This window comes from Zophobas morio, unplaced genomic scaffold, assembly GCF_036711695.1.
Source record: "Zophobas morio isolate AGI-343-1 ecotype UQ-CSIRO unplaced genomic scaffold, CSIRO_AGI_Zmor_V1 ptg000011l, whole genome shotgun sequence".
Classification (NCBI taxonomy): Eukaryota; Metazoa; Arthropoda; class Insecta; order Coleoptera; family Tenebrionidae; genus Zophobas; species Zophobas morio.
Window position 1 is genome coordinate 7,068,804 of NW_026972116.1, and position 23,381 is coordinate 7,092,184.

General features: G+C 31.8%; 1 protein-coding gene across 4 annotated transcripts in view; it reads left to right on the plus strand.

Annotated features, from left to right (window-relative positions):
* The window catches only part of LOC135126740 (monocarboxylate transporter 12-like), a 301,612-nt gene that overhangs the window by 245,189 nt on the left and 33,042 nt on the right, over positions 1-23,381 (plus strand). For 2 of the 4 annotated variants that reach the window (XM_064052859.1, XM_064052860.1), the window contains exons 2-3: positions 17,211-17,508; positions 20,953-21,181. The exons of 1 other annotated variant lie outside the window; for it this stretch is intronic. In XM_064052859.1, coding sequence (XP_063908929.1) covers positions 17,389-17,508; positions 20,953-21,181 — 349 coding nt within the window. In that variant the 5' untranslated portion in view covers positions 17,211-17,388. The remainder of the gene's footprint in view (positions 1-17,210; positions 17,509-20,952; positions 21,182-23,381) is intronic. One more of the 4 variants, XM_064052861.1, reaches the window with a different exon arrangement.

Sequence of the window (23,381 nt, forward strand, 5' to 3'; positions counted from 1 at the left end):
TACATTATTTTGTTTTAACGTTTCAATTTTAAATTTAACTTTAGCGGCAGTCTTTTTTCAAAAAAAAAGCAAAAAACAAAAAATTAAAAGACTTGTATAATGCTCGAAGCACCGAGAAACAAGCTTATAAATATCGATTCAATCAGTGGCGCAACGACTGCATCTTTAGCTTATCCATGCACTAGCAGCACTTTCCGCCGATTCAAACTTTTACGTGCAGAAAGAATTTCCATTTAAATTCAGAAACCTGTTATTGCTGTCTCTTAATTTTCCCTTCAAGTTCTCTTTAGCTTATAAATCAGTCGGTTTTATGAGGCTTAAATTTATCATGTACACTATCTGTCACACTAGCACATTACTTATCGCAATAATCCAAACACCACTAACAGCATGATTTAAACTGGTACAACTGTAATAACAAAATTATGTTATTTTTTTTGAAAAAAGAAGTTACTGAAGCTTGAATTCCGTTATATTTAGAGAGTGAATTTCTTGTTATGATAAGAGAGATGTGTCTGAAACTTAACACAATGAAAATGGTGTTGTTTTTTAAATACACAGTTTAGATTTATCGATCTCGATTCTATAGTCATCTTTGTGGGTGTTGGACTTGAAAGATGAATTACAAACACAAAGCTAACAATGGAACTGGGGAATTAACCCACCATAATACTTTTCAGTGGCATTTTATTGCTGAAGTCTATAATTACGTTGAACCTTCAGCGAAGACAATGATTATTTCTTTTTAATCGACGAACAAAGGTGAGGACTTGTTGAACATACAATGAAGATATAGGAAAGTTATTTATTCAGGTTCAAATAAATCAGTAATTGCTCAATATAAACGATTGCTGAAGTAACATAATTATTATTCTAGTTCCATATTTAGTAGAGAAATTAAGAATAACTAACTGACTCATGAGTCTTTCACTGCAGGCTATCTAAATGCTTATAGGTGTGGATTACGAAATCGTTTTCTTCTTTGTTCTTTGTATTTTTATAGGTTCTATGATGTTATTAAATCTGGCGCAAGATAAAGTGAAATTTTTATACTGCTCGCTACTTTCAAATTTGAATAAATATTTTATACGTACAGGATCTCGGCGTTAGATGTGACAGGGCGAAATGCCTTTCCTGATGCTCCATTTAGCGAACTCAAGGCGCAAATCCTTTTTTTCGGGTTAAATCGCGCCAGAAGAACCGCGATAAAGATTGATAATGTTTGAATGAAAAGACCGACACGTCTCGTACTGTTCAAAGGTATAACGAATTTCTGACGCTTTTCTCGTGACACATCAATCAAATTATTGAAAAACTTCCTCTAACCAATGAGAAGAGAAGATAAATTTTGTATGAACGAAAATCTTCCGTCTTAAACAAATAGTCTTACAGTTAATCCCAGGAAAAGTTTTCCTATCGACAGTTTCATAAAATTAGTGAAAGAAATTTATGTCACCGAGTTAATTCTTTCTGTGACAATAAACACGAATGAGAGCAGTTCCTTGGAAATTATTTTTATCACCGGAGCTTTGAGACATAAAATAATATTGCGTTAAATTGTGAGAAGAGGAAAACATGTGAGAGCTTTTGTCAAGTATGTTGTAAAGGAATTTATGGGTTACGATATCCTTACAATATTCATATTTTTTGTTTTCGTCATCACCCGACGACAGAAACTGACGCACACGTGGATAATATGAGTCACAGGAAATAATTGCAGTTATTTTGTATCAATTGGTAAAGCTCTACTTTTCAAGTGAAGTCAGATATTCTCGCACTGCACAGTAATAATAAACACTCCTGTAAACATTCTGTTAACGAAGACCGGTCACTTGAAGGTGCTTTTAATTGACTTGTTTTTGATTAACAGTACATTTATAACCTGGCAGAATTCTCTTTTATTACGTTCATTTTTAGCTTTATGGCAAATATTTTCGTTTTAATTATTTCATCAAGATTCCATGAAATTTCTCAACTAACTGAATCAAAAATTATATGGGTGTAACACAGCATAAGTTGCCGGTTAGATAATTCAATTTCAGCATTAATTAACACAAAAAATATCGTTTTATCATTTTAACATTAGTATTAGAAGAAAAACTGTTAAACAATCCAACTTACGTTAAAACTGTAACATATTTCCTGTACATTTGTAACAATAATACACACAAGCCATCTCTGATGGATTTTTTTTTTATTTTAACAACAGAAAATACGATTCTTGCATGGAGTTCACACCATTTTGTTGTACATATGTATATTAACTAACTGAAATAAAATAGAACTGTACACAGTATTCATTTCATTGATTCTTTTAACAGGACACCCAACAACGGTCTGTCACTTCCAATTGCTGGTAGCAAAATTTTTATTTTCTGGTGTGGGTTGAATTCAGTTTTGTCAAACCGAAATAAATAAAAGTAAATCTTAATGGACAGATATCTGGATTTGCTTCACAAAATAGTTCGCACTTTTTCAAATGATTTTAAAATTGTTGAAATTGCATTAATTTTTTTAAGTTTTCATTAACATTCCACAAGGTTTTTTTACTCTTTTAGAGTTTTGTTGATAACTACCATTTCTGAGTAAAAACCAATTTGGGTTTAAATTACAGCATACGCTTATAAAAATTTGGAACTAATTCAGTCACAGCTTGTATATGGAATTTCCTTCTTAACATGTATTTCTGGTTTTAACTGTGACCTGATTTTATTCATATAACAAGTCCTGTTCGAACTTGACTACCTGCATTTTTCAAAAATTAATTACTGTAGTCTCTAAGGTTTAAGATCGTGTGAATCATTTACAGTGTTGTCATTTAAACATTTGTTTTATTTGAGTGAATTATTTCACATAACCGGACATATTTTAATGAACTTAAATCACGCATCTAATATTTTTCACAATCTAATTCAACATTTCTAGACAAAACACATTTTATTAAAAGTAGCTCTATGAGAAAAACAAAATCTCTCCACTACGAATAAGTCGTAAAAATATAGGTAGATTAGTAAACAACAAATAGAAGACAAATACACTTTTGAAAAGACATTATTATCAATTTTTAAATTCAAAAAATTTGTATTAACTTTTTACTATCTTGCAGTTCCTCTTTTTCATAGAACTGCAGTACTAATTCTCATTCTCAAAAAATAATAATTTTTGTTATTTGCAATGACTTCACGATATCGAAATCTCAAATATTAATATCGATAGCCACTGAATCTAGAGTTGGATCAATCTTACATTGACTTTGCTTTAGTTTACTTATTATACAATTAAAATGTTTCACCATTAAATCTTAATAAAAATGAAAAATTAAATCATGTATAAGCGAAATTAAAACTATATTATATTGGAAATACATATAAAGAATCGTTTGCCAGATGAAAATCTTAGACGATTTTGGATTTTAACGGAATTAAATTTTAAATTAAAATGAAAAACGACTGACTGGATTACGAAAGAGTTTAAATTGTTAATAATGAAGTAGTTCTAAACCTGAGGTTAAAGTTAAACAATACCTTTATTTTCAAAAAAAATTTACAAACAAAAGTTGTACACAAGTGGTTTTAAAATCTCACTCTGTAACACTGTTAATTTCTGAGCACACGTATCGCCCCTGCAATAAACATTTACAATTTCTTTGGTATTAGTTGTTATAGTATTTAGGGAGGTCATTCCTTAAAAAAAACCTATCAGGTATATAATAAATACTCCTGGAAAAAATTGTGTTTTCGTGTTCTGCTACAAGTAAACCCCCTAAAAAACTAGAAATTAAGGATTCATTGTTAACATACATGAATTTTAACGATTAATTACATTATTTTAAGGGGATAGAAAGTCACTGCAAAAGAAACATATCTAATAAATTCTTTTCAACTGCATTGTGTTAATTATATTAATTATAATTAATTTTCTAAAAGCATAAAAAAATTGGTTTCACTTTTCGTAACTTGTCTTAGCCATATACTGATAAAGTAAAATGGATCCAGAATTAAAAAATAGGTTAAAACTTGGACATAAAACCCTATGAAGGCCAAACGAACTAACTTATGATCGACGTAATGATGTATATGGAACATGACGTTACTGACAGCATTTGATGTATAACATAAACTTACATTTTGATTAGATTTATTCCAGTAAGCTGCTGTGGTTTATGGCTGCTAGGTGTCTTTAGAAACAAACCTGTTTCCAGTTAAAAATCATGTTCAGTTCGCTCGAATAATAAAAAAACTTGAATGTAATAAAAGGCATTACAAATATTTGAAAATATGTATTAAATAAGCAATTCAGTTTTAATTTAAAAAAATTGTGAATCAAATCCTGAGTAATTAGGAATTCATAATAAACCGAGCTTAAATTAGTGAGTGGAACATTTTCCACTTGCCAAAACTATGCTACTAAAAAATAGCCAAGAAGTAGTCCAATAAATAGTTGAAAGGTCGATGGATTCCCATTTGGCCGTGTGGTCGCATACAGATTGCCCAGTGCAACGAAACTAGAACGGAAATATTTGCTCAGTCAGTACAAGTCGGAAACGCGACTAGAAAACTTTGATCTTAGTCGACATAATCATATAAATCGAAATATCTGAAATTCCACCCGGAGCAAAACAAAATCTCTCCATAAATGTGTTAAAGAAATACTCACTGCAAGCAATTACATAAAATGGTTTCTAGCAAATGAAATGCATTTATTACTTGGCGCCATGATTAAGCCGCTGTGCAGTAATAAAGCCACAATCAGATTTACAAGTAGCAGCAATTTGCATAGGTAATGCGCCAACACAGACCACCAGCTAAACATATCAATCCTGCAACGAAAATAAACACTCGAATTAAAAATGGGTCAAATTTGAGTTTTTCTTTTTTCACTTTAAAATCGCCGCGTTAAAAATGAAATCGTGGAAAGTCAGTTTGTTTATTGTATGTCGCTCCAAATTCGCTACGCACTACCGCAAATTCTCTTATCACTCCATACCGATCTAGACGTACTCATTTTTACATAACGACATTATCACTTCGACTGACACAATTCGCAAACATTTTCTCTTCAGGTTTTAAACCAGAGCGCTTCAGACAATAATCTGCGAAAATAAAACACAACAACAAATTACATTTTCGCGTGTAAAATCTCATAGTTGTGTGAATCCCAGGAAAAGGGGAGATTAGCTCAGATTATAATTTAGTTCGTCCTCAATGTACTCTGAAAAGTTTAAATTGCCACTTCATTATTTACACGAAGAAAGACCAGATTACATTATTCTCACACCCCGTTTTCAAACATTCACAACCCCCTCCTTCTCTTAGTAATTAGCATTTCCGAGCAATTTGTCTCGTGTCAACATCAATTAAAAAAATATGACTGCGCGAATTTTTTGTTTTGGCCCCATTTCTCTAACTCCGCCCCGTCATTATCTCTCTAGATATTTTAACATTTCAGGCCGCACAGGACCGAACTTACACTTTACAGCCACATAAAAGATAATTAAATAAATAAAACGCACTCGGTACTAAGTATATTTATATTATTAGAGGATGCTGGGTCAAATCCACATACTCAACTACAATATTTTATGTTCTGAAATAAATGATATACCTACAACTGATCACATAATTGTTTGCAAGGGTCAACTGTCAGTTTTACTTGGTTTTGACTGAAAACATACACTAAGTGACCAAAACGAATTCACCATTATCAATCAATACTTTGAAAAAAGTAAATTTTAATCAGTTTTTTATGTTAACTACATATAACTGATTTATCTGGATAGGTTAAAAATTCGTTTTAAATTTTTTAAAATTATTTTTGCATTTGATTTTGATTTTCTACAGGAAAGTTATGATTAATTAACAAAATCAACTTGATTTTTTATCATTGTCCCAAAGTAAAATTATGTGATAATTTCATCTAGATTAGTATGATATTCTTGAGAGTGTCGTTTATTGTTCAAAAAAAGCTACAAAACGTTCCATTCAGTGTTTGCTATTTTTGTTGAATATTATTTTAGAAACTGAAAATACGACTCTTTACTTTATTTGTTTACCTTGCGACAGTCCAAATAAATAACTGTTCGTTATTCTTTAATTAAGACTCACCATTAACAAAGAATTTGGCAGTACACTGCAAATTACTTCCGTTAAAAGTTGAATAAAAGCTTAATTACCACACAAGTGTGAAGTTTGCCCACAACGAGGCGTCTGTCGAGTTGTATAATCACACCAGTATGATAATACGTTTGAGCACGTGTAACGTACATTTCATCAGGGATTTCTATAAAATCAATCAAATAAATAAAGGAAACATATTTTTATTGTATTAATAATATTTTCGAGTGAGATAAATTAGATATGTACGTGTAGTGACAATATTTTATCGTGGGTAAAATAAATTTACATTCAGTATTTATGTTTGATTTCGCCGCATTTCCAAACAGAATATCAATATTAAACACTGTCTATTCCCTCTGATAACAACCGTCCCAACACTGGTTTCCCTAGCAAATAAACTTGTACGACAACAAAATTATGCGGTGACTCGTAAAGACGAAACCATAGACAAATCATATTCATCTGAAATAGATGGATAACGCATTTGTTTTTAATTTATTGTTCGTGGATTTTTAACCTTCGTCTTCTTCTAAAATTTTGTTAATCAATAATCTTCCGATAAGTTTTCTCTCATATTTTGTCGCAATTATTTAGATTACTTTTAAACAAGTAGATAGACAACTACGAATAAAAAAAAAACGAATCGTTTGCGGTAAATTTTTAACGTCGTAACTGGTAAGTACGGTCCTGTCCTGAAAAGTAATTTTTTAGACGAAATGAATGAAGACCAAGCATAAAGTCAAATGGCGCTTAAAAACCCAATTACTCGGTTTTTCAAGGAACGACATAATTATCTTATCGTTACTACAACAGTCTCATTTCTATTCTGCGCGAAACATTTCTCTTTTTGCTCCATTAAGCCATGAAAAATAAATCGCGTAAGGATCGAATGTCACTTAACCGACGATCGAGTGACGTTTATGGAACAAGCTTCGACATGCCAAGCACACCCAAAGACTGTCCTGATGAAGTTTTGTTTTATTAAGCTTAATTGACAGGTTATTTTTGCAATATATCAAAGGGAAAATTTGAGTCGCTTCCATTTGTCTTGTCATCCCGGATCAAAACGAACGAATGAGATAAAGCGGAACTGGTTCCTTTTCATTTTTAATCCTCATTTTAAAACGTGTTTACACACCATTAAGACAAACTTGGCATAATATCACGTTTAAATTGGTTTTTATATACAATGTAGCAGAAGATGAAATAATTTTTATGGAGTAAGTTTATTTTAAGTTGTTCAACTTTTACGGAGCTTTCATTCAAAATTGCTTGTAATAATGCTATAAAATGACAACGCTTCTTTTAAAGGCCACTATTAGAGGATTCCTGCGGTTAATATTAACTCGAAACACCATGTTTGTACGTTACTAAACAGATTTTTTTGCCAATAAAATCTGTGTACATGTTTACACGACGATTGTACCAAGAGAAGAATGTGGATTATTTTATTATTTCTGTGTATTTAAGTGAAGCATTTGGAAAACATGTCAGATTCGTGTTATTCAAACAAACAGATCGGATGAAAACGTGATGCTTAGGCAAATAATTAAATCGTCATAACAGATTAATGCATGTGTGGGACAAAAAATTATCTGTCAAATTCGATTGGATTCCGAACATTATAAATTACATGGTACGGACTACTATTAGTGACAATTTTCCTGTCTTTTTATAGCAAATAGATAATTATCATGTTAACGGGACTATATTTATGTGAAACATGACCACGTTTTCTTTTTATTTTCGATGTGTTACTGCTTTCCGCCTATACGCCTATACTTGATTAAAATCTTATTTTGAACCCACTCTATAGTAAGATAACGTTATTTACCTACCTGCCTATACGCATATATCCATTTTGCCATATTGGTGTACGTAAAAAACATGCGAAATCTGCATAATATGATGGCAGTGACATTTACTACTGGTGGTATAAACAAGAAAAAGTACGCTCTTTATTTAAAAAGTTGCCGCTATTAAAATTTATTTCTTCCGAGAATTAAAAAATGCCACCATTCATCACAAATTACAGAATCTCAAACCCTGTACTTCGGAACATACTAAAAAAACGGTTATAGCCGGAATAATGACATAATATTCACGCAAAGTGGATATTAAAGGATAAGAGGCGCAAAATATTCCCAAACGGTCGCACATAAGGAAGGCGAAAGTAATTCAGTTATGCGATGACATAAAAATCTAAATAAAATTTTAGCTTTATTAAAATAAGATGGACGCCGACCACTCTTGAGGCTCTCTTTTACATAATGATGGCCACAAGGGTCTTTCAATATCCGGAAAAAATTCAAGAGTTGTTTCGCTATAATTTGCCTAATGAGCTTGTACGTTCTTCAGCAGTATGTAAATTTTGTGGGAGGAGTTCTACACCTTGCAGATGACGTTGGATTGGGTGGGAAAATTGTGTAATATCAATTTTGTTTTGCTAATTTTAACACATTAAGATTACAACGGTTTGGCAAGAAATAAAGACATAAATTTTGGAATCAAATAAGCATAAATAAAGTTAACGAGTTAAGCTTTCTCTATTTTTCATTCAGCAGCTCATTTAGCTTCTGAGAGCGTTTAGAACATCCGCTGCTAGTTGAAAAGTCTGTACTAGAGACACTAATAAATTAGTCGAAGTAATAAATAATTACTACAGTGAGATTGTGTCACTAGGATCAATACTTGGCTCACACTATACACGTAAGTTGGAAAGGAAATTGAGATTAATTGAGATTGACTGAATGAGAATTTCTATCATAAATCAGAATCACCTAGAGGATGAGTGTCTATTTATTGCTGAAGGTAAATCGAAATGAAAGTCAAGAATAATTATCACCAAAAAAAGGAGAGTTTAGCTTAAAGCCTTCCAGCTGAAAGTAACCTTGATATTAATCAGATTAGCTGTTGTTTAAAATTGTGACAGTCTTAATTGAGTTATATTTTTGCTCTAAAATGTTGCCTCGATTGTACTAATTGCAATGTCAGTATTATTCTGGAACTATCAGAAATATCACATTCAAATATTTTCAAATAATTGCAACAACTGCGGCACCGTGACGTTCAGTTTAGCATTAAAGAAATATTTCTTACTAGAATTTTTTAGTTGTTTTATAAACATCAAGATATTTTTTGTCTGAATTTGCGAAGTTTGAATTTACAATAACCAACAAAAGTGAAATAACAGTTTGTTATTATTTACAATAAGAGGCTATAATAAAAATTGCAAAATTTGAACCAGTTTTCTATAAAAAAAAAATACGTGGCAGAAACTATTATTAGAGAGTTTTTGTATCAAACTGCCTCAGAGTTTGAGATTATTATTCTTTCACAGCACAGTTGAAACCTAAACCTACTTATTCTTCTCAATAATTACGTACTTATCAGACAGTGGATCAAATAGGATCTGATTGTCTATCTAAATATACATTTAGAAAATAATTAAGGCTGCGGCAAAAAAGATAGTTGTTTTATAATGCGTTCTACAAATAAATAACAACACTCGATAAAAAACACATTTTTAATTTTACAAACAAACGACTCGTTATTCCTTTACTTAAAAAATAATACTCAAATAGAGCAACATGCTGCTAACTATATACAAAATTTGTTGTAAAATTAGAACAACTACTTTTTCTGTTTTTTATCCAATTCCATTTTCACTCTGCAACAATTTTTATAACATATTGTCGGATGACTGGATGAAAGCTAACAGTTGTCCAAAAATAGTTCCAAACAGCTGGAGTTTAATTTTTATTTTTACTTTTTTTTTATTATGAACTGGGGCACTATATTTGAAAGTGTGGACCACTGAAAGACAAAGATATCTTTGCTTTTGCATTTTCACAATTTTACTTTTTCTCCCAGTTAAGTTTTGGATTCTACTGTCCCGACTTCTGCATATACTGTTTTATTACTTTTTATTACTATTTTTCTTAGCGTTTTGCTATACTGCATTTTTTTACAAAGTTGTCAAGTTTTAACATCTAAAATTGTTTGGTGTTTTTTTTTTCAATTTAAACAGCTTGTAAACTTTGAGCGGCTAATTTTCATAATTAATAACCTGGTGTTTTCCAGCTTAAAATGTATGTATAAGTAGATGGTAACGAAGTAAAATTGTCAACAAGCTTCTTCATTATGTAAGGTTATACTAGTGGCAATCTCGTATATATTATGCATGAGAAGATCACAAATATTCAACCCACAACTCTTCAGCCAGTACACAAATGTCAGTATAAACCTTATGTTAATGACCTTGATAATATTCTTTTCGAGTGTATAAATTTCTGACGCACAATGATTATAGGTTTAGATGTACATAATAAAATTCCACTGAAAAATCCGACTACAGAAAGAAGCTGTTAACTGTGCAATAAAATAGAGTCGAACTGGTTTTTAAATAAATAATATTAATAAATTACCGTGGTATAATTAGAAACAGTTTGGATTCGATTAAGTAAAGGCACGATTTTAACTCGTCAGATAAGTAATAAGTGTTAATTTAGGTGTTAGCATTTAATGAATAAATCAATTTCTTGGGCAACAAATTATTCTTTTCAAACTGTAACATGGTTGAATGGATCCATTACACCCGTGTATAAGGAAACATAAAAGCTGCTGAAGTAGTCTTATAGAAAAACCCACATAGATCATTCTGTTCTTTTTAAGTTTATTTATGTGAAAAATTAGGCCCATATTGTTGCAATTTTTATGAGTGGGCTATTTGTGATAATAAAATAATGCGTGTGATATATCATAGTTTTGTATCTCTTATAGTAGCTGTAGACGTCCACAGTGAATTATACGTAGTATTATTGAACATCTACAGTACACAAAATACACTTTATTTTGAAAATGACAAATCTTTCCACAGTGTTGCCAAACATTTGTTGTATTAAAGATAGTAGTTCATCGTGTTAACTACATTTGTAACAAGATAAACTGTATCTGGAATGCCGTTAAACCTTTCTTATCATTTAGTGTAATTAATTAATTTTTAATTCTTCATAAGTGACTAATGAAATACCTGCGCTGATTTAGGATGTTACAACTATATTATTACTTCTCTTTTAGGATATAATTATTTCTACTTTTAATTAACATTCCTAATACAGTATAATATTAGTTCATTATAGCGACTTTATCTTTCATCAATCTAGGTCTAAGCTTATATATCCTCAGTTTTTTTTTCTGTTTACAATCAAGAGATTATTTATCTGCCTATTACACAGCATTAATATTAAATAATATAGGAGGTACTATAACTTTTCGGCGAAAATAACTCCTAATTTAGTAGATGAATAGATGAAACAGGTCGATCTATAGTTACCAACAAAATACCATCAATAACGCTGCACCCGGGCAAATTCACTACTAAAATACAAAGCTATAAAATGCACATGCTGTAATGAAACACGAAATTTGCACCAAATGCCGGTAGAATTATTGAGGATGTGGCCAACTAATTTCATATAAGTGTCGAGTGACGTCAGGAAGAAGCATAATTTCGATTTGTTATGATCGCCGGATTAAATGATCTATTTTTGAAAATCTGATGTTGTTACATATCCAGAATTAAAACATATAAATTTGAAATGGAAAATTAAGAGAATGTTGTTTGTTTGTGACCATCCGTATATCGCGTGGGAAGCAAAAACTTAGAGGATCTATCAAGAGATTTATAACGAACGAAAGAATATATTCGAGCTTCCTGCAACTATAAAAAGCTTCGAAAAACAGCATCCGATGTCACGTTCTTGTACGCCCCTAAATTGGAATAAATATAAGTGCCGGAGAGGACTATAAAGCTGTGCTATAGATTTTGAACAGGCACTTGCAAAACGTCATTCACAGGAAACTGCAAAAGAATAACAGTTAAAAAAAACTTTTCCAATATCTGGAGATTCATAATGAAGATAAAATCAATTGCCGTTCAAAACGCACGCTTCCTGGTCCAAGCTGTTTTTAAATAAATTTTTCCAGACTACGATATAAACGTTGCTTAATATCTTTTTTCCTGCTTGCACAAAAGCATGCGCAACCATTACCCTCATTTACTAAAGAGCTTTTTCACTCTGACAGTGCTTCTGGAAGCAATTTTCAAGAATTTATTTGGCGGCTGCACAACACACGACCGTGGGAAGCTCTTCCGGCTTAGAGAAACCAGTTAACACGATGTATTCCTCAATTAAATTGAAAACGGACCCGCCGGAACTATCCGGTTTTATCTTATCCGGACTTAATCCTAATCCAGTAATGCACTTCCTTCACTTAAAAACTGCCATCCAAACGGCCATTTCAAGTTGAAAGTTTCTATTCTGTAAGTTGAAATTCCGAAACAAGTAGAATTTGAGGAGTAGAGGTTCGAAATTGATGCGTTTGTTTGCAGTTCCCGATAGCTAATCCTAACATACTGCCGTGCTAATCTCTATTCACAACCATGTAGTCTTGCATGACCTAAAAAGAGAGCAAAAGGCTCTTTCAGGAAGTTAAGCTCTTACTAGGCTAATCGACGGCTAAAACCACCACTAGAATATCATGAGCTCAGGGTTGGCAGTAAAAATGTTGAGGTTGTATACAGCTTAGTAACGACAAATTTTGCCTTTTATGGGTGAATATTGTGCAATTTTATTATTTCACGAACAATACTCTATTATTTAGAACCTATATATGTATGAAATATCTGAACCCATCTTTTGACCTCAACATTTTACCTGTTATTACATGTTAATTTTGTCGGTATTTAATTTTCACTTAGTAATAGCATATTATAAAAAACATCTAGTAGGACATGAAATTTATTTTCAAAATAACGATGTTGAAAACACACACGTTCCTTCTTCGATTTGACAGTTACTGCCAAATAACTGCAATGCCAACAATTTAAAAAAGAAATTTCATGGCCTACTCGAGGACTTTTTATTCGATCGTGTGGTATTATTTGTAACAATTTGTAACGATCAAAAAATCCACAGTTATTTCAGTCATTGTAGTACCAGTTGTGCTTCCAAGATAAAGAAACTTCGTTACAAACAACTTTATTTTTATTCTTCTTTAGATATTTCATCTGCAGCTAGCTGTCTTCGATTTATAAATGTTGTATCATATAACACAGAAAACATTTTCGATCTGAAGCTGCATTTTTTCATATTATTTTGAAAAAAATATATAAATTTCTAAATAGAAAACAGGACCGCATCTAGTTTTGGTATACACCTTGTAACAAATTATAACAATAATCTCTTGTAAAAATTTTACTAAAATTACAGACATAGTTCTACAGTAACTGATAAAATTACTAGATCCGTACTATTTTATAAAAAAAATAAAGTTCTTATAGTTCAATGAAAAGCAATGGGAATAAGACGTTCATGTCACTGTCATTTGTCCATTTTTTTTTTTAATAAAAGAGTACCCTATTTTTTGAGAATTTCTTTAACAGAATAATAAATTTCTTAGAAAATAGTTTTAATAAAGATTTGTTTTTGAAATAGTTTGCAATGACGTCATTAACTTTTAAGGCGGAATGAAAAATAAATTTAATATAATGGTCTTTCCCGAACTTAATTCCGTTGTGCACTTTCTTACACAAGTTATAAAATGTGATTTTGCAAATTTTATTTTTTATTTAATATTTCCATTATATAAGATACAAATAGGGATAATTTATTATTGCAGTATCATAGTATATATTATTAATGAATAATAATTTATCAACATATATAATTAATTCATACCATAATACTTTGAAATACTACCAAAATTATATATTTAATACCTTTGCAGAAATAATTTTAATATAAGTAATTTACATCCATTTGTCCAAACGTTGAACTGAATTAAGAAAATAAAAATGATACGGGCCCCTTTTTAAAAAGAATGTTGGATGGCGTCATTTCGTCGGCAGAACAACCTATATAGGCAGTCTAATTAGCGGACAACAAAAATTTTAATTGGCCCTGTCAGGCTATTTTTCGCTTTTATCGTTATTTCCGTGCATACAAATTTTTTGATGTTTCCTATTTTAGTTTACCACGTATTATTTTATTTAAAATTCCAATGGGCGATTATATGTGATGCATTTATGATTGCATTTTTAAACTTTTATTGCCCATGCACGCATCGTGCTTGAAATAATAATAATTTATTACGATAATTATTATCGTATAATAATTAAATATATTCTATCGAGGATCATTGAAAACTCATCCTTGAACTATCAAACTATTCAATTACTTTTTTTAAGCACCAATAAATAAGCAGTATTGTTTCCAATTTGAATGATGTAAATTTTGTGTCATTATGGTAAAAACGAAATGGCTTTCTAGAAATAGTGAATACGAAAAACAAAAACTATTTTTTTATTCAAGGCGATCAAAACTATGATTATAAAATTATAGGGCCAATATATAGGGTGAGTTACTAAACCTGCGCTGCGCGATATATCATTAACAGACTTCGGCATCGCGGAAGTGATGCTCATTGCCGTTCGATCGCCAGCGCTATTGCAGTCGTGGCATACGACTTCCGGAATTCTTAATAACAATGACTACTTTTTCTAGGTTTTCCTCACTTATACGAGTTCTCCTAGATGTTAAAATGCTTTAAAAAATAAAAATGACTATTCAACATCACAATTTTCGTGATGATCGGCCAGCCAAATTTATCACTTGATGTCGCGCCGTCGTTTGTATTATTTGTCTGATTGCTTTCCCATCACTTCAGCTGTGCCTAACTCTGCAATCATTAATTATTAGAAATAGAAAAAAAGCTAGACTAAAATTGTAAATACTTTGAGCACCAAATACTAAAATTATTTTCAGCTATACAGAGTGTTCTGTTTTTAAGGCGTAATAGTCAACTAGTTTTTTTCAGTTGAAATATCCTATATATTTCTATTGACCTTTTCTTAGACTTTATAAAAACCATAGTTTACCTTCAGAATTCCGATGCATCACTGCCAAATTTTTCCGCTGTAGGGTTGTTTTTAAATTCTGGATTATAATATTTTCTGAAGAGATAAATAAAGATATTGTAGTATAAACGAAATAATAGACAAAGTTTTATAAAAAAAATAATTATACTAATTTTCAAATTTCGATATTTCTTTTTTACAACAAGAACATTAACACACTGTATTTTATAAGTGTATGTTATTCTGTTTTTTGTTCTCTTTCTTTTTTGTTAAGTATTTTCTATATTTAAAGTTAATAGTTACTGAGATTATTTATTTTAAACGAGAGTAAAATGTAATAGTAAAACGCAGGGTGCTCTTGTTGAAAAATATCAATATTTGAAAATTGTGAAGTTATTTTTTATGTACGCCCTGTGTAGTACAAATTTATTTCATTGACACCATAACAAAGAATATGTAAAAATATATAGAGTATCAATACAAAAAAAAAACTACGTTGTGTGCCGTGCCTGGAAAACAAAACACTCTGTATAGTTGAAATAATTTTAATGCATGCTAGTTAAAGAGCCGTACAACTTTAGTCTCTAACTCTTTTTTTATCTCTAATAACAATAGTCGACAACCAAAAATCATCAAGAAAAAGAATAGGTGGACTTCACTAAGTCGGACATGCTGATGCTAAATCTGCAATATTTTTTTTCTAGCACGTCACATTATCGAAATAACGACTCTAGCAGTAGCATTCTTGACTTGGAAATATTCGAATCGGTACATTTTCGACAAAAATGTGACCATATCAAAGATTTAATGGATGGAATTTCTGTTTAATTTATGGGTAACTGATAACTGTGTATGTTAATAATTATGATTTGCGAAAATCTAAAGCAAGTTCTCTGTGTTCCACTGCAATACCATCTAAATTTCTTCATAAATTAAAACTATTTAAATTTAACAACTTTAATGGTTTTACCGAAAAAATATATACCTATACTTAATGTGAAAGCATTTTTTTTTCGGCACAACTTCCAAAACTAGGTACCTTATAGTTACCAAACTAAGAATTAGCACTATCGTGTTAATTTATTCCCACGAAACTTTTTTCGGTGTTTGTTATTTTTCGACTGGATTTTCCCCTGTCGCTGGCTCCATTTTTCCCACCTCTTATTGTCATTATACGGGATGTTCTATAAATAGAGGCCAGTTAGCCGTAAAATGGCGCACGACTAATTTCGTGTTTATCTCAATAAGCGAAACAGCATCTAAACTCCTCGCCATGTTGCTAGAGCTTTCAACTCTCGTAAAAATACTTGAAACAAGATAAACCGAAATAAATCCGGATAATTTGCATGTTTCCGTCGTCATCCTCTACGCAAACATTTTCTCACTCTCGCCTAATATCTTCTGTTTCCACTTCGTGCCAAATAATAACGATTCAAAGCTTGCTGGAACTGAACCGAAGAGTGATTTCGAACACATTTGAAAGGTTTTGGCACATCTTCCGCGTTTTCAAACCAAAACTGTGACGTTCATGTTTACTGGTTCGGCCATTTTCGGGAAAAATGTTAGGAGTTAAATTAAATTACTACAATCTTCCGCCCTCTAGTTTCATTTACATTTTTCTCGCATCTGATTATTCCGAGAGTAACATTTTGTTTCTGGAGTAAGTGCGCTTTAATGTGATGAAAGGAGATAATAAAGAAAATCTAGACGCAATAAAAATTTCATTAATTACTAATTAAAAAAATGGAAATTAGTATCCTGATATTGTGTTTATTATCTCAGTTATTTTTGGCTTATTAAAAGAGGCGCTTAAACGACTTCTAAAGAACGTATTATGTTCTAAAGAAAATTAATAATATACTGTCGAGCTTTAATGTAAAGCGCGCCTTTTTAATCGCAACCTGGAGCTTTTAACTTAAAATATTGGGTGATAAAGAAATTTTAATTACAAGCCCTTGTCTCAACATAGCGCACAAGGAATTTCAAAAACAATTGACGTAACAAAAAAACACAAAAAGCTTCTCATACTTACAAGAAAAAAGTCGGTTACATTTAAAACTACACGATCCTCCTGTTGAGTATATTGTGTATCTCTGCAGGTGTTAAGATCTTTACTCTCTTCTGACATGTAAGTAACATTCCGTATCTGTTTTTTTCCTATGTGCTTACCATAGCCGCAGCCGGATTTACATAGAAAAGTGCAAATCATGACATTACCGTTCCTACTACGGCCCGTGCAATTAGATTTATCGCGGTAGGTGCAGTGTTTGCAGTGTGAACGTACATATGCCTGTGAAGAAATGAGATTGACGGCTGACATTACTGGTCCAGATTTGAACCAGAGGAGGAGGAATGGCAACGACCGACGAAGAACTCTCGAGCGATGAACGGCCGCGCCGTAGCATTCTATCACGGTCTCAGTCGCTTCCTCACCTGTCCCATCACGATTCGGGGCTTGGGAGCTACTATGGGGTGTGTTGGGGGACTGACGATAATATCTTCAACTACTTGTAGAGTTTCGGAAAAATATTCAGACAAGAAACTACTTTATCATGACAAAAAATCGCTTAAGTCATATCTGCGGAAGCATTTAGATTGCCCACCATCAGCTACACCATTTTTTCACAACATATAAATCACATTGGGATTTTAGGGACCCTAGTGAGGAATTCAAGTGGCTATCAAAATAAAACTTTTCCTTTATATCAACACTAAACATTTTTCTTTTCATTAATAGTTGTATTCCTTTTTCCTCGTCCTATGTACTTATTGCCTGACTTCGGTTAACCAGTTGTTTTTTCATTTCTTTGTCTGTCGTTAAAAATGTGTTCATTATGTTTATTCCGAAAACGCTTCCAACAATACCATTACCCATGAATGATACTAAATCTTTTCGTAATATTGTTTGCCAAGTTCCATATGAAAATTCCATTTGCTGCACTAAATGTCGTGTTAATCTTGTAGGGGTCTGCTCCATTACCCGTCTAACATTTCCAATATTTTCCTTTCCTCCTTTCTTTGTAGAGACTAGATTTCTCGGAACTTTGTCACACATGTTGTAATGGGTTGCAAAAATGGACATAGTCAAGGAAGTTGTTGGGATATTCTTCCCGGAATTCATCTCAAGTTGCTTGAAAGGCCGCCTACTTTCTTTTTTTAAGGGACCACTCACATTTTTCTGATACAGAATAAAAACTACTCCTATAATTTTAGAAATTATGAACATATTTATTTCTACTGATACAAAAAATAGAAAAAAAATCACAAACAAAAACAGTAGTAGTAGTAGTAGTAGTAGTAGTAGTGGTAATTTACCCAAATTATCGAAAACAGGACCCCCCATATCTTCACCAAAATAATACATCAAAATTCAATATTTTTCACAAAATATTCCATGTAATCACTTACGATGTATGTACATTTTCCGGGGGAATTCTAGAAAAGAAATCTAGGCACAATAGTTTTTTTCTCATTCATATTTCTGTAATATCGTTTTTTCTCTTCCATTATTTCTCTTTAGTATCAATACATTTTTGTTCACTTTGACATACATTTTCTCCTTCACTAGAAAAAATTTAACAAGAAATCGCACTAATAATATTCGCTTGTTACTACTTCCTTTCGCCTGATGTTTCTCTACTTTTATTTAAACTTCTCTTCTTTTTTTCCAACTCTGGATTGTAACTCATATACTAACATTCCTTACCAATTTTCTATGCTCAAGATGTACCGAAATAAATTGTCACGACACTAGAAACTATCTGTATATAATATACGAGTATAATAGTATTTTTTTTTTAATTGTGACACTCTGACTCTGAATTCTTTCTATTTTGTCTCTAATTCTTTTACTCGCTTCCACTTTGTATAGTTTACAACCGCGACGTTCAACAACACAAGCTGGGTATTATTTTTAAGAGTAGACATTGCCAGACATATACCTACCTAATTGAGTCAATAGGATTAGAACACATATTTTGAATATTTTTACACCAAACCGCATTATTCCTTGGTCATGATTTCCTTCTCTTATGCGTATTTTTATAATAGTCGCATACATTTAACTTTCACTTCACATTACTCTTGTTTTTAAATAATTTACTTATTATTAAAAGGTATTGCGCAATGTTAATTAAACCGTTTTTCTCCCTTCATTTACTTCTTTTTCGAGTGCACTGTTGTTCTAGTGATAACCATGCAGGCGCTGGCGAATCATCTGAATTTGTCTCTATACAATTTTTCTAATATTAAAACACATATCGCAGTTCTCCTACCAAGGCAATGTAGCTTAGTTGCAGTTTTCAAATTCGTTAACTCAGGAAAATTTAATTCAGAAAAACAAAAACAAAAAATTATCTCCACATTCGGAGTAGAAAAACGTGTTACAGCGATGTTCAGATTATGCCGTTATTCCCTTGAATTCCTCCATCGGAATGTAAATTTATATGTTTTTTTCAGCGAGGGCTCTGTTTAGTGGAAAATAATTGCATCTTCCAAGCTTGATTACTTTCGTTCCGTATCTAATTTTCCTGATTGCTAAAGACACTTCGCAGACTTGTTTTTCATACTTTTATTTAATAACATCACTTTATGCTTGCTTTGCTATAAGTCGGTGACACTTTCTACTCTCAGAATTTTTGTCAAAATTATCCGATCGCAAAAAATCCCAGTAAAGTAAATTGAAAATTTAATGAAGATCTCTCTCACTTGCCTGAAGGTTCAAAACCTCATCTCGACTTCATCCCATTCATGAAAGTAAAAGGTTTCATAAGAAAGTTGGGTAATAGTATAGCATATTTAATACGCCAATGAAACAGTCAACAAGGAAATCACGGATAATAAAAAAGAACCCCTATAAAAACTAAATACTTTTATTAGTTGTAAATCCTTGGGGATGCTGCGGAAGCTGCATGCAAAGATTTCTTGTTCAGATAAAATCCTCAAAATTGATCGTAGGTATATCGTAAATTTTACGAGCCCATTGTGATGATTTGCTGCGGTAAGCTCATATCTGGAGGCAAGGGAAACGAACACAGCTATATTCTGAGCACCTAGCCACTTTTTCCTTTCTCTTTTAATTCACCAAATTCGAACCGGGTTCCTGTTTTTCCTTGACATCGGTTGTTATAAAAATAACGTTAACAGTTATGTGGTCATCGGTTAAATGACGACAAAGGCAATCGTGCAGATATGACTAACAAGAAGATAAAATATCCAAATTCGTCGGTTTTATTAAAAAAAAAGGCATTCAAAGTAGTTGAAGATGTTTGGTCTCAGAAAAAAACTTATGGAGAGTTTGAAAAGAAAGTTCAACTTCAATAAAGAGCTCTTACATATTGGAGAGAGCATTTTAAAAGAACTTTGCCGTAATAGTTTTTGTGGTAGTAACAAATAAAAGTCATTCCGTCGTTGAGTAATGTGAATACCAAACATACAGTCTTCAGTAAGAAATATATTGTTAAAAATGTGTTACCTAATTTACAATTAGTGTTCGTAGCTTATAAGAACAACGTTCGAGTATTCTTCGACGTTATCGCATCCTACCATGGACTGCGCCGTTTACGTAAATTATAGACTTAAAACCTTTCAAAGTACACAACACAATAATATTAATCTTTATTAAGTTAACAGGCAATAGGAGCTACCGAATCAAGTTTCTAAAACATCTATATTGCTTAAATACTACACCTAAGTAAAATTCTCTCCTCTTCTCCGGCCAGTGTTACGAATTAGCTCCACTTTGTTGTCTGACATCATGAATGAACTCACTTTGCAAACCAGTAAATCTTGTGGCACGGAATGACTTTTAACTTTATTTTCCTTATAAAAAGAGCTCTCGATTTCTGTCGATAAAAATCAGAAAGTTGAAACTTTCCTGGAAACTTCTTTCTCTGTTGACCCCTAACTTCGTAATAGGGTTCGGGAGTGGACGACGCTCCCGCAAGTCGCGCGGCTCGTCTTGTTGCTGATCTCCGCCAGTTGCTGACCCTCAAGCAGCACTACTACCCCGAAGGCGGCTGGGGGTGGGTAGTGCTGGTAGCTGCGGTTCTCGTCCACATTCTCAGCCACGGATTGCTCACTTCGGCAGGACTCTTCTACGTTGAGATATTAAGAAAATTTGGACCGGCTGTTGCACAGTCTGCAGGTATTAGGACCTAATACAACATACACCTGACTAACATTTAAACCTGTAAATATCCTATACTCTAAATAATTTGTAATCCAGTTATTGAAAATGAAAGAGCATATCTGCAGTAAATGCAATTAATTTGTTAGTTTAAACTGTTAATTAATTTCACTTATAGAGATGACTCGATTATAAACATGAAATTTACAAATAAGTAATTTTAGATTATAATAAATTATCCGGAGAACAAGATTATCTAACGGATAAAATGTATTTTGTTCTCTTCCTTTTATTATAATCGTTATTATTTTTAACACGACTAGTTCTCCAACTATGAGTTATGGAGGGTGCAGATAAGAAGTGAAACAACAAAAATATTGTTCAAAAATATTAGATTGTGGGAAATAGATGGCGCTATAGGATTAACTTCGGAGGAAGTTAATCAAACTAGTAATTTAGAACAAGGCGAAGTCAGCGCCGACAGCAGCAATAGCACTTTCAGAAGAATGAGACTCGAGGCAAAAAGCGCGCTTGAAAAAGAATTAGACAAATCGATATTCGAAAATTGAGTGTTAACCCGTTCCACAATTTAATTTATTTAACTCTAATGCAGACATGGAAAATTTTTGTCACAGTGTACCTATATCTACTATTATTTACATCGCATACATTTATTATTACGACGTTAATATGTATGTAGTTAATTTATTTCACAAAATATTTTGCTCTTTTCAGTACTTATAAGATTACAGTTTCTCAAACTTGAGAAGTCCAAAAATACTTATTATTAAATTCAAGAGTATTGTAACAGTCAACAGTCAAAAGACTGGAAGATTACTATTTAAAAGAATATATCTTTTTATACACGTCGACAAAGCTTAACTATTTAAATTTGTAATTCGAGATATTTTTAACTATTGAAGATGTAATGTAAAGATTATTATTTTGAAAACCACAACCGAACTGTTTTCATACCTGACAAGTGTGATAAGCAAAGAAAAATTTGTAATAATATAAGAACAAATTCTCACTGAAAGTTTCGTAATTATTTTACAGTAAATAATTTATTGTTCTATTATTCTCGAAAGTCAATGTTGGACATTTTGCACATAAGTATTCACTTGGGTCCTAAATAACATAAAATACTAAACTTTATCATAACATTTTTATAAAAAGCACTTTCATTTCCAAGTTATCGTCTGCTGTTATTTTTCAAATAAAAAGCTCGGCATTTTATTATGAAATTAATCTTTTGTTTTAAATTAACCTTTTTTGAATTTTACTCAGCTAGTTCTTCTAAAAATAACAAAAGAAAAACACGACTAACTTCTGCCAGAACAGTTTTCAAACATCTGTACTATTTGTTTAGCAGTTATTTCATGTACACTCTACAAACTTGAAGGATCGAGAAAAGAGCTTACATTATGGAATGCAAGTTTAAAAAAAAATCACATTGTGCAAAATTTCAACAAAATCTAGAATTATCCGAGAATTCATGGAATTATTCAAAAATAGAATACTTATGGGCAAAAGAAAATATACAAATGTTGTAAACGTTCTTTGTAGATGGATATTTCAGTTTAGTGTCCTAATCTTTGAGAAAATATTTTCTTTGTAATTCTTTGTCTTTTAACTTTATCTGCCTGAATTTAATTCATCTTTGAACTCAACAAGATCGTAAAACTTTATGTATATTTATAGTTTCACAATACATTCTTCGTGATCGTGATTATAGTGTTGTCTCAATTGCCATTCCACAAGTTTACTAGAAAGAGTGTGTCTGCCTCAGGTAAAATCTGATATTAGTATTTATGAGTTCTAACTACTAGCATCTGAAATTTTATGTTCTCATTTAGTGCTATTTTTAAAATAAAAAAAAAATCCAAACTTTCAGGTGTATTACAGTCTTTATGAAACCGTAAAAGTGTTATAGATATACTTTTGTTTGATTTTTCAATACACTGATACAGGATATTTCTGCCTTTGCTGTTATATTTGTTTTATTTAGACCGTCAAATATACTTAAAGATCAAAAAAACTCCAACAGACAGACAAACGGCACCGAGAAACTTACGTTAAGTATACAAAAAAACAACACTGATGCTGTTTTCCATTTAGGTTTATAACTGGTTTGAATGTAATGTTGTAAACTGAAAAATCATGTTTTTGTAATTGCAATAACCACAGAACATGAAATTACAGTTTATGCAGTCGTGCC